Below are 12,995 nucleotides of genomic sequence, written 5' to 3' on the forward strand. Positions count from 1 at the left end.
GGTACAAGCATTCCTTCATTCATATGTCCATTAAATACCTAAACAACATTTTTTTTGTATGTTTTATTTAACTAGGCAACTCAGTTAAGAACAAATTCTTATTTACAATGACAGTCTACAGACGAACAGCAATACATGTAAGTAACGCTGAGCTGTGTTAGTGCGCCACTGACAGAATAAGGGAATATGCTAAGTATTATGTATGTGGCCCAATGAGAAGTTTACAATGTGTATGATAATGATAAAATGCAAGGTATTATGTTGAGTCTGTAATGTACAGTGTCTATTTTGTATATAGCGGTATTGTGTGTCTAAGACAATTTCCCCCTTGGGAAAGTTAATCCTACCATTTTCTATTTTGACATGAGGCAAAGAGAAAATATTGCAGTTTTAAATCCAATTTCCTGCAATTCTACACTTTTCGTCATGGGTCTGAGAGAAAAGTGTGCTGTTTTATAGCTCATCTTATGCTATTGTGCACATTTTGCCATGAGGCTGAAATGACATTTTGCAGTTTTAAAGCAAATTTCATGCTATTCTACACATTTTGCTATCATATGTTATCTTTGGTTAGGGGGCCTGTCATGCCAAATAAGGTCCCCTGACAAAAAGTGTCCCCCTCCCCCACGTCACAATGGGATTCAATGAGTTCTAGCTTCTGTTGCTAGGGCTGTTGCCAGCTAGGTAGCCAGACAGTTTAATTTGGCTAATGTTAGCTAGCTAGCTAGCTACTGTAATTGTTATTGTTGCTTTCTGTTTGTATGTAGCTTGCACTTCAATGGCATCCCTCGAGGAGATTTTCTTTTATCTTTCCAACCAGGCAAAGTACTATGAAGGCACCACTGATCTCAACAAGAGGCACACCATTCAGAGAAATTCAGGGTAACGTTAAGCAGTTAACTTCTATTAGATAACTGCATGGATTTAGCTATGTGGTTGATACTATTCCATTGACTCCATTCCAGCCATTATTATTAGCCGTCCTCCCCTCAGCAGCCTCCACTGATATAATTATATGTCTGTCATATAGAGGCATCTAGCTATAAGTTAAACCTGATCAATCAAATGGATAGGTGTAAGCAATTATGGTAATTCCAAATACCCTGAACTAGGTGTCTTCACTAGACTGACACAGAGAGAGAGGGGGGGGGGGAGGAAGGAAGGAAGTGAGAAAGAAAGGATGGAATTGAGAGAGGGAGAGAGAGGTGGGAAGAGAGTGGAAGACAGACAGGGAGAAACAGAGAGAGAGAAAGACAGCAGTGCAAATGTCCTTAGACTTGAGTATTTCAACAACTCTTCTCTTGTTATGCAATCATACGGGGGAAGGATGGCCAGCCACATAGGAGGGAGATTTTTACTAAGGAGGACTAGGAGGCCGTGCAGACCGAGATGCATGTTGGCCATTTCGGGGTGAAGCGCAAGATTGCAAAAAATCAACCTACGCTTCTTCTGACGGGGAATTGTCAAGGAGGTGGTCAGCTGGGCAATTGAAATAACCTTTTGTTTATCAATCACATTCTATTAGATCTGAAATTATTATGACTTCAATGAATGTTATATCAGACAGCACACAATGTTTCAATTTGTTACTTTTTTCTTAGTCAGTACCCTGTCTAGCCTGCCAGAAGTTTGAGAAGGCGAAGGCCGTGGCGCTGAAGTTGTGGCGCCCGTTAAAGTTATTTCATCGAGGCACATGATCAGTAAGTGTCTAAATTCAAATTTTGCCCTGATAAGTTGTTTTGTAATGGTTGCATTATTTGACCACAGCAGATTTCATTATTATAGAACATGTGTGTGTCAGTATCCTTAAAAATATGAAAATCTGCATTCTGTATGATACGGGTAAGAATAAAGTCATCTTATCTCTAACACTTTAAATGTTAGGGGTGGACCTCATCGGACCCCTCACGAAATCCAGGAATGGCAACGGTGACCGATCACTTTACCAAGTGGATGGAGGCAATACCCATTAAGGTCAGTAAAGGAAGAGTATGTGCTTAACTCTAAATTCCCTTCTATAACCCATTAAAAAGGGTGCTTGGAACCAAAAATAGATTTTTGTTTTGTATGATACCCATCATGACGAGACTGGCGAGGCCACCTCCAACGAGATGATGGACATCTTCTACACCCATGGTTCTCTTGTGGTCATCTTGAGTGACCGAGGTCATGAACGCTGGAACAAGGTACGGATGTCATAGGATATATTCTGTCACCAATGGTTTGTTTTATTTATATTTTACAATTTGTTTTTGTTTTTCCATGGTAAATAATCAGACATATTTCAATATCTTACATTGTCAATAGATATCACTTTCCTAACCCCTCCTCCACATTTGGACTAACCAGACCCTTGATTGGTACCAGGAAGGGTGGGAAACCAACCTGAAGGTAATTCTCTTTGCACACAATAACAGCATCCAGGCCTCCACTGAGTACGGACGTGAGCCGCAGCTGTTGACTGAGGTAAACAATTCAATTGTATATACAATTATTGCATATACTGTACTTTTTTTCATTTGTCATCGATTTAGTGTTGTTTGTCTATGGCTATTTTTGTATAACGTACTTTCAGATCACTGAAACCCCAACTGATGTGGTGGAAGTTGTCTAACCAGATCAGAACACTTTCGAGGATCACCTTCAGGCACGGACTGAGAAGGATGTGGAGGTTTTTGACCAGGTAAAAATGGTTGTCCGCTGTTAATTTATTTTTTGGCCCTCCAAGAGATATTTAAGAAATGTATTTGTGCCCTTCAGTTATGCATTATCTCTCCTTCACCCAAGAGGAGTGTCTCTTGGGTTATTAATTAAAGTATTGACGATGTCGCGGCCAATGTGTACAACAGTCCTGACGCGCCTTAACAGTACATCTTGGGCTAGTTATGAATCTGCAATTTAGAATCAAAAGTGACACAGCATGGTTACAAAGTCATGTTACTAGTTATGTTTAAATGTTAGACTCAATCATTGCAAGAAAGCTAGCTAGCTACCTAGTTTAGGTACCTTCAATGCTTCAATCTGCTAGCCCCGGCCCGCAAGCTGCCTGAATCGCTGTGTCTCCAGCTCGCCGAGCTACTCACTGGATCCTATGATCACTCGGCTACACATGCCTCTCCCTAATGTCAATATGCCTTGTCAAATGCTGTTTTGGTTAGTGATTATTGTCTTATTTCACTGTAGAGGCTCCAGCCCTGCTCATGCCTGAGCTAGCCCTTTTGTTCCACCCCCACACATGCGGTGACCCCACCTGGCTTAAATGGTGCCTCAAGAGACAAAACCTCTCATCGTCACTCAATGCATAGGTTTACCTCCACTGTACTCGCATCCTACCATACCATTGTCTGTACATTATGCCTTGAATCTATTCTTCCACATCCAGAAATCTGCTCCTTTTACTCTCTGTTCCGAACGCACTAGACGACCAGTTCTTATAGCCATTAGCCGTACCCTTACCCTACTCCACCTCTGTTCCTCTGGTGATATAGAGGTTAATCCAGGCCCTGCAGCCCCAGCACCACTCCCATTCCCCAGGAGCTCTCATTTGTTGACTTATGTAACCGTAAAAGTCCAAAATCCAAAAATTTCCATTCCTAACTATAACGTTTTCCGACAAGACAGAACTGCCAAAGGGGGTGGAGTTGCAATCTACTGCAGATATAGCCTGACAGAGTTCTGTCATACTATCCAGGTCTGTGCCCAAACAATTAGAGCTTCTACTATTAAAAATCCACCTTTCCAGAAACAAGTCTCTCACCGTTGCTGCTTGTTATAGACCCCCTTCATCTATCTTCAGATTTCGTATTGTTAGGTGACCTAAACTGGGATGTGCTTATCACCCCGGCCGTCCTACAATCTAAACTAGATGCCCTCAATCTCACACAAATTATCAAGGAACCTACCAGGTACAACCCTAAATCCATAACCATGGGCACCCTCATAGATATCATCCTGACCAACTTGCCCTCCAAATACACCTCTGCTGTCTTCAACCAGGATCTCAGCGATCACTGCCTCATTGCCTGCGTGCAAAATGGGTCTGTGGGTCAAACGACCACCCGTCATCACTGTCAAACGCTCCCTAAAACACTTCAGCAAGCAGGCTTTTCTAATCGACCTGGCCCGGGTATCCTGGAAGGATATTGACCTCATCCGTCAGTAGAGGATGCCTGGTTGCTCTTTAAAAGTGCTTTCCTCACCATCTTAAATAAGCATGCCCATTCAAAAAATGTAGAATTAAGAACAGATAAAGCCTTGGTTCACCCCAGACTTGACTGCCCTTGACCAGCACAAAAACATCCTGTGGCCTTCTGCATTAGCATCGAATAGCCCCCCGCGATATGCAACTTTCAGGGAAGTCAGGAACCAATATACTCAGTCAGTTAGGAAAGCTAAGGCTAGCTTTTTCAAACAGAAAATTGCATCCTGTAGCAGTAATTCCCAAAGGTTTTGGGACACTGTAAAGTCCATGGAGAATAAGAGCACCTCCTCCCAGCTGCCCACTGCACTGAGGACAGAAAACACTGTCACCACCGATAAATCTACAATAATCTATCATTTCAATAAGCATTTTTCCACAGCTGGCCATGCTTTCCACCTGGCTACCCCTACCCCAGCCAACATCTCAGCACCCCCTGCAGCAACTTGCCCAAGCCCCCCCCCCCCAGCTCCTCCTTCACCCAAATCCAGACAGCTGATGTTCTGAAAGTGCTGCAAAATCTGGATCCCTACAAATCAGCTGGGCTAGACAATATGGACCATCTCTTTCTAAAATGATCTGCCGAAATTGTTGCAACCCCTATTACTAGCCTATTCAACCTCTCTTCCGAATATCGTCTGAGATCCCTGAAGATTGGAAAGCCGCCGCGGTCATACCCCTCTTCAAAGGGGGAGACACTCTAAACCCAAACTGTTATAGACCTATATCCATCATGTCCTGCCTTTCAAAAATCTTCAAAAACAAAGTTAACAAACAGATAACCGACCATTTCAAATCCCACCGTACCTTCTCCACTATGCAATCTGGTTTCCGAGCTGGTCATGGGTGCACCTCAGCCACGCTCAAGGTCCTAAACGATATCATAACCGGCATCGATAAAAGACTACTGTGCAGCCGTCTTCATCGACCTGGCCAAGGCTTTCGACTCTGTCAATCACCACATTCTTATCGGCAGACTCAATAGCCTTGGCTTCTCAAGTGACTGCCTCGCCTGGTTCACCAACTACTTCTCAGATAGAGTTCAGTGTGTCAAATCGGATAGGCCTGTTGTCCGGACCTCTGGCAGTCTCTATGGGGGTCCCACAGGGTTCTTTTCTCGGGCTGACTCTTTTTTCTGTGTATATCAATGATGTCGCTCTTGCTGATGGTGATTCTCTGATCCACCTCTACGCAGATGACACCATTCTGTATACTTCTGGCCCTTCTTTGGGCACTGTGCTAACAAACCTCCAAACGAGCTTCAATGCCATACAACACTCCTTCCGTGGCCTCCAACTGCTTTTAAATGCTAGTAAAACTAAGTCCATGCGCTTCAACCGATTGCTGCCCGCACCCTCCTGCCCGACTAGCATCACTACCACGGACGGTTCTGACTTAGAATATGTGGACAACTACAAATACCTAGGTGTCTGGTTAGACTGTAAACTCTCCTTCCAGACTCACATTAAGCATCTCCAATCCAAAATAACAGCTAGAATCATCTTCCTATTTCACAACAAAGCATCCTTCACTCATGCTGCCAAACATACCCTCGTAAAACTGACTATCCTACTGATCCTTGACTTCGGCGATGTCATTTACAAAATAGCCTCCAACACTCTACTCAGCAAACTGGATGTAGTCTATCACAGTGTCATCTGTTTTGTCACCAAAGCCCCATATACTACCCCACCACTGCGACCTGTATGCTCTCGTTGGCTGGCCCTCACTACATATTCGTTGCTCCAGGTGATCTATAAGTCTTTGCTAGGTAAAGCCCCATCTTATCTCAGCTCACTGGTCACCATAGCAACACCCACCCATAGCACGCACTGCAGCAGGTATATTTCACTGGTTATCCCCAAAGCCAACTTACTTAGGCCACCTTTCCTTCCAGTTCTTTGCTGCCAATGACTGGAACTAATTACAAAAATCACTGAAGCTGGAGTCTTATATCTCCCTCTCTAACTTTAACCTGTTGAGGGTAGGGGGCAGTATTTGCACGGCTGGATAAAAAACGTACCCGATTTAATCTGGTTATTACTACTGCCCAGAAACTAGAATATGCATATAATTATTGGCTTTGGATAGAAAACACCCTAAAGTTTCTAAAACTGTTTGAATGGTGTCTGTGAGTATAACAGAACTCATATGGCAGGCAAAAAAGATTCCTTACAGGAAGTGCCCTCTCTGACCATTCCTTGGGCTTCTTGACTCTTTTTATTGAAAACTTAGGATCTTTGCTGTAACGTGACACTTCCTACGGCTCCCATAGGCTCTCAGAACCTGGGAAAAAGCTGAATGATGTCGAGGCAGCCCCTGGCTGAAAAACATTAGCGCCTTTGGTAAGTGGTCTATCAGAGGACAATGAGACTGAGGCGCGTGCACGAGGCGACCCCATGTTTTTATTTTCTCTCTCTTTGTACTAAAACACGGTTTCCCGGTCGGAATATTATCGCTTTTTTACGAGAAAAATTGCATAAAAATTGATTTTAAACAGCGGTTGACATGCTTCGAAGTACGGTAATGGAATATTTAGATTTTTTTGGGTCACGAAACGCGTCGGGCACTCTAAACCCACCCTTCTTTACCCTTTCGGAAAGTGTCTTGAACGCACGAACAAAACGCCGCTATTTGGATATAACTATGGATTATTTTGAACCAAACCAACATTTGTTATTGAAGTAGAAGTCCTGGGAGTGCATTCTGACGAAGAACAGCAAAGGTAATAACATTTTTCTTATAGTAAATCTGACTTTGGTGAGGGCTAAACTTGGTGGGTGTCTAAATAGCTAGCCCTGTGATGCCGGGCTATCTACTCAGAATATTGCAAAATGTGCTTTCACCGAAAAGCTATTTTAAGCTCTGACAGCTTTTAAAAGCTGTCAGAGCACACCTAACTACCTCATCCCCATATTGTTACTTATCCTCTTGCTCTTTTGCACCCCAGTATCTCTACTTGCACATCATCATCTGCACATCTATCACTCCAGTGTTAATTCTAAATTGTAATAATTTCGCTTCTATGGCCTATTTATTGCCTTACCTCCTTACTCTCCTACATTTGCACACACTGTACATAGATTTTTCTATTGCATTAATGACTGTACATTTGTTTATGTGTAACTCTGTGTTGTTGTTTTTGCCGCACTGCTTTGCTTTATCTTGCCCAGGTTGCAGTTGTAAATGAGAACTTGTTCTCAACTGGCCTACCTGGTTAAATAAAGGTGAAATAAATAAAAATTAAATGTAAAAAAATGCATGACAGGGGACTACATTTGGACAAAGATATATTTTGAAAATCTATGTGTCACCACCTATGAAGTCAATGTAGAACCGTTAAACAAATAGCAGCTATGCATAATGTTTAGTATTTTTCTGCATGATGAGGATAATTATTAAATGTAAGTCCTAATGTGATATTTAAATGTACATTTAATTTAACTAGGCAAGTAATTTAAGAACACATTCTTATTTACAATGACGGCCAACAGTGCGATAACTGCCTTGTTCAGGGGCAGAACGACAGATTTTTTACCTTGTCAGCTCGGGGATTCGATCCACCACGCTTTCATACTGGTCCAACGCTCTAACCACTAGGCCCGCCCCAGCTATCAAAGCAGGGAATAAGTTTATGCAAATTATGATTGGTTATCTCGAACTTGAGCAAAAACATTTACAAGCGTAAAACAAAACACATAAAACAATTTAGTGTCAGAAAAGTCCTAAGTATTTTCAGCAGATAAGAATTCCCTAAGAGAAGAATGGATTAGATATTGCTCATCACAGTAGAAAAGGTAACCCTTCCAATATACGTAATTTCGTCACCTGACGTGTTGCGTAACCAACCAGCGCTTGTTCCCCTTGCACAATCTAGGCAAGGTCGTAGCTAGCTAGCATTGCAAGGAGCCTCTCTCGCTAAAAAGATGATGTCCCTTGCCGCTCGTTCGGGGGCATTTTCCCCATACTTGCAGGCTACAAACTATGCAGTTGCTGGACCCCTCAAAGCCCTTATTCCAGGGGTGGTTGTAAAAGGAGAGAAAGTGTTGGTAGACACGAAGAAACCTTTCCTTACCCGCGAGTCCCTGAACGGTCAGAGTCCAAAGACTGGGCCTGCAGTATCAGTTAGCATAAATGGTAAGTAGCTAAGCTAGCAGTATCTCAGGGCTGTTAGTAATCGGGTTGTTTGTTTTACTTGTTGAAGAGTCATTGACATACGATGTTAGGACGTGCTGTTGTATTTTACTAAAGTCCAATTGATATGCTGTAGAATCTGAGGATAGTTTCATAGTTTAGCCTAGTGTTCATTAGCTCGCTAATGTTAGCTGTGTAGAGTGCATCGGCCTAGCCAACCGGCGAGTTAACTAGCTAAATAAGGTAGCTGACTGCGAGGTCAAGACCAAACGGTTTGAACCAACAACCACAAACAACATGTTGGGTAGAAGTACAATTAATTTCACATATCGATTGGGTATAATAATATTTTAACAATTATCTAGTTAGTTAGCTAAGTAAGTGGGATGCCCATGATGAACGAGGCTAAGACATTTTAACTAGCAGGAGGAGCAGCACTGCAGTATGGGGCACAAAGACAGTACAGTTTGAAGATAGGCAGAAACTGCTTCTCTAATAGAAATCCCTTATCATGCTTATAGGCGATGCAATGTCGACGTTACCTAGCTAAACTCATGCGCAGAAATACGTCATTGAGTATAACACTTATCTCATTGACTTTGCCTGGACTGCTTGGTCTGTTTTGCTAACGTTCCCGGAAGTCTCGCGATGTTGCGCCTTTGTGTTAAAGAAACTATGTGACTGGAGTCTGGGGTCAACCTGACTAGCTAGCTGCTACCTTTACTGATGTGTAGTAACGTCATATTTTGATCATTCTAGTTACAATAACATTACATAACCCATACAGGTGGGTCTTAGTGATGATAGTCAGCAGATTCTGACCCTACCGTTACACTTGTCTACACTTAGCTACACTGGGGTCAGAATGCAATCATTGATATATTAAGACGCCATGGAGCTGGCGTGCAATATGGGTCAGAAAGCTTACCTCTATGCAGTGATGGGATATGCAACTGCACTCCAAACGTTACCTTAATCCACACTGATGAATCGAGAAGGTTGAAATACTGCTCATTTTCCCAGAAAACTGCCCTTTTTGTCCTCATGCTAGCTAGCAGTAGCCACTGCAGCCAGTTTGCAATGGCAGTCAACCAATCAGCTTATTTTGTTGTTCAAAGGGATGTGCAATTCCACAATGGCTACTCCTAGCTAGCATGAGGACGAAATGGCAGTTTTCCGGGAAAACAAACAGTATTTCAAACCTATTCCCCCTCAGGAGACTGAAAAGATTTGGCATGGGTCCTCATATCCTCAAAAGATTTTACAGCTGCACCATCGAGAGCATCCTGACGGGTTGCATCACTACCTGGTATGGCAACTGCTCGGCCTCCAACCGCAAAGCACTGCAGAGGGTAGTGCGTACGGCCCAGTACATCACCAGGGCCAAGCTTCCTGCCATCCAGGACCTCTATACCAAGCAGTGTCAAAGGAAGGCCCTAAAAATCGGCAGACTCCAGCCACCCTAGTCATAGACTGTTCTCTCTGCTACCGCACGGCAGGCGGTACCGGAGCGCCAAGTCTAGGTCCAAGAGGCTTCTAAACAGCTTCTACCCCGAAGCCATAAGACTCCTGAACAGCTAATAAAATTGTTACCTAGACTATTTGCCCCCACGCTGCTACTCTCTGTTATCATCTATGCATAGCCACTTTAACAACCCAACATGCATTTACATAATTCTCAATTACTTGACACCGGTGCCCCTGCACATTGACACATTGACTCTGTACCGGTACCCCCTGCTTCTCTTTAATTATTTGTTTTTCTTATATCTTACAAGCTCTTAAATTAAGAAAAAAGTAAGTAAGCATTTCACTGTAAGGTGAAATTACCTGTTGTATTCGGAGCATGTGACAATTAAAATTTGATTTGAGATGTATCGGTGTAGATTAAGGTAAAATTGAGTACAGTGGCATATCCCATCCATACATTGAGGTACATGGACCCATATCTTGTGCCGTCTCCAGTGTCATAATGTAACCATGTTTGCATTCTGACCCCAATGCAGCTCAGTGTAATGGTAGGGTCGGATTCTGCTGGCTAGAGTGAGGAGTGTTTTCTTGGTCACTAGTTTAACCTTACATTTTAGCTAGGGAGTTGGTAGCTAACATGTAGGTCAAGGGTGTGTTCATTAGGCAGATTTTGTTGCAAAACATTTTACAACAAAACAAGAGTTTATATTGGACAAATTCAGGAAGGTAATCATTGCGTTTGATTCTTAAACGGTTTTCCATTGCAAGACGTAATGAATACTCCTCAGCTGATGGGCTAGCTAACTATTAGAAATCTTGCTAGCTAGCTACTTTGTATTTAAACTTCATTTTCAAACAATCTGATCATTAATTTGCTAACTAACTAGCTATTGTCTTGGATGCATCGGCTTCTATAATGTGCCCTCTGGTACTTTCCTATCACATGCCATTGTCTATCTCTTAATACTGTTTTGATTGTTTATCTAATGGACTTGTTTTATTTTTCAGCAAAAGCTACAGTCCGATTCGCTCACACTGACATCAAGGTGCCAGATTTCTCTGATTACCGTCGGCCTGAGTTGATTGACCCCAAGAAATCTTCTCAGGAGAGCAGCGAGTCCAGGAAAACCTTCTCCTACCTTGTCACTGGGGCCACAGCCGTGGTTGGTGTCTACACAGCCAAGACCGTGGCCACACAGTTTATCTCTTCCATGAGTGCCTCAGCTGATGTCCTGGCCATGTCCAAGATCGAGGTCAAGCTGGGAGAGATCCCAGAGGGAAAGAATATGACCTTCAAGTGGAGGGGCAAGCCTCTGTTCATCCGCCACCGGTCTGAGAAAGAGATCGCCGCCGAGGAAGCTGTGGATATGGCCGAGCTACGTGACCCCCAGCACGACAAGGACCGCGTCGCCAACCCAAAATGGATCATTGTCATTGGCGTGTGCACCCACCTGGGCTGTGTACCCATCGCCAATGCTGGTGACTATGGCGGATACTACTGCCCCTGCCATGGCTCTCACTACGATGCCTCTGGCCGCATCAGGAAAGGCCCAGCCCCACTCAACCTTGAGGTGCCCTACTATGAGTTCCCAGATGAGGACACAGTAATTGTAGGCTAAATTTTTAGACTGAGATCACAGATCAGTATGTTTCTGTCTGGCTCATTATTCCATCCATTAGCAGGCACAACCTCTGTTTCAGGGTGGTATAAATTATTGTAAGTAATAAATGTACATTTTATCTGATTGAAAACCTCTCATGTTATTTATTTACCCAATCTCAGCTAAATCCTATATTGTACCAAAATACGACCTGGGTTGTAAATGAGTAGTCGGGAGTCTTTTGCCTTTCTTAACATGGAATAGCCTACTAATAATGATGTTTTAATAGTGCAGGTACAAGGGGATTGACCAAGATTTTGCTGCTCAATCAAAAACGTACACCTGCTAACAGACAGTTGCCTACAATTGTGTTCGAAGGTGATTCTCAAGGGTTAATGTCATGAATGATGGCTTTATGTTCAGTTTCAGAGATGTCCAAGATCTTGCATATTGTTGGGATGATTTAGAGTGCCAGGTTCAGTTGTTTAATGGCAATATTGCATAAGGTTGTATATTTTCTTATCAATATCACTGTTTTGCTTTGGTGGTGGTCACACAGATTAACATTACAACATTCTATACCAGACAGAAAGGGGGTCAGTGGGTGCTGACAAAGGCATTGAGTGTTTAAATCGATGCTAATGCAACAGAACCGTCAGATTACACTTCTCTATTAATGAGCTATCCATCTGCATACAGAGTTATGTACAAATGTATACTCATGTTAAGCTAATAAATGTTTCACAGAAAATCCTCCTCCTTTTGTGTGCTATTTACAGCTTGCAGCTCATGCTGGGTTGCAAGTGCAGTACACAGCAGCTTCTTCTATAGTCTGAATGTCATTTGAACATTTCTGATGCACCTGCTAAAGCAAACCTCAGATTTGCGAGTACATTTCATTTAGCTATCAGTTTGGGTTAATAACATGAACCCTCATTTGATTTTACCTGCACGTCAAAACTACAGTCTGGTTTAGTTCCTATAAATGAATAGTTGACATTGGCTGGTCATGGTTAAGTATAACCGCTCGAGGTGTGTCATAGTCTGGTATGAAGAGAAGACTGCTCTCTGAGGTGGTCTCTTGACTGCGAGCTCTGGTGATTAGGAGGGAAATGGCTGCCAACCCGCCTGGCATTCCCACGCTTCATTGACTAATAACTAGCTAATAATAAAGTGTTTGTCTTTCTCTCTCCGGGGCCACAGAGACAAGCTATGCATAACTGCCTGTGTGCGTATTTATTTTATCCCAATGGATTCCTTATAATACGTGTTCAGTAAATAGGATTGACATGACCTGTTACTGTTTCGGGTTCAGCCCTGAAGAAATGTCCCACTTGGAATTCCACAAAGTCTCATAACTACACATGATATTGGTTGTAAATTGCTTTGTACTGTATATTGTCCAATGAAACAGGTTTTGTGTGTGACATTGACACAGAATTCCCCACTGGCATTCATGCAGCTGATTGGTTGGTAAAACTTATGTTAGGGAGAAGGCTATATCAAATTGTCAGAATTCCAAATGAGTAGTGTTGCTGGATGTTGTTCTCTCGAAAGCAGCCACATTGCTGGGAGAGCTTCTTGACAACCTT

General features: G+C 42.8%; 1 protein-coding gene across 1 annotated transcript; it reads left to right on the forward strand.

Moving 5' to 3' along the window:
* Positions 1-8,027: 8,027 nt before the first annotated feature.
* On the forward strand, positions 8,028-12,154 carry LOC106587304 (cytochrome b-c1 complex subunit Rieske, mitochondrial). Its single transcript, XM_014175561.2, has 2 exons — positions 8,028-8,335; positions 10,811-12,154. Exons 1-2 carry the CDS (start codon positions 8,125-8,127, stop codon positions 11,419-11,421), a joined length of 822 nt encoding a protein of 273 aa, XP_014031036.1. The 5' UTR covers positions 8,028-8,124; the 3' UTR covers positions 11,422-12,154.
* Positions 12,155-12,995: the final 841 nt, after the last annotated feature.

Source organism: Salmo salar, chromosome ssa26, assembly GCF_905237065.1.
Source record: "Salmo salar chromosome ssa26, Ssal_v3.1, whole genome shotgun sequence".
Taxonomy (NCBI): domain Eukaryota; kingdom Metazoa; phylum Chordata; class Actinopteri; order Salmoniformes; family Salmonidae; genus Salmo; species Salmo salar.

Coding starts and splice junctions, on each gene's coding strand:
- LOC106587304 (XM_014175561.2), top strand. CDS start 8,125: ATGATGTCCCTTGCCGCTCGTTCGGGGGCATTTTCCCCATACTTGCAG. Junction 8,336..10,810: donor AGTATCAGTTAGCATAAATG/GTAAGTAGCTAA, acceptor TTTATTTTTCAG/CAAAAGCTACAGTCCGATTC.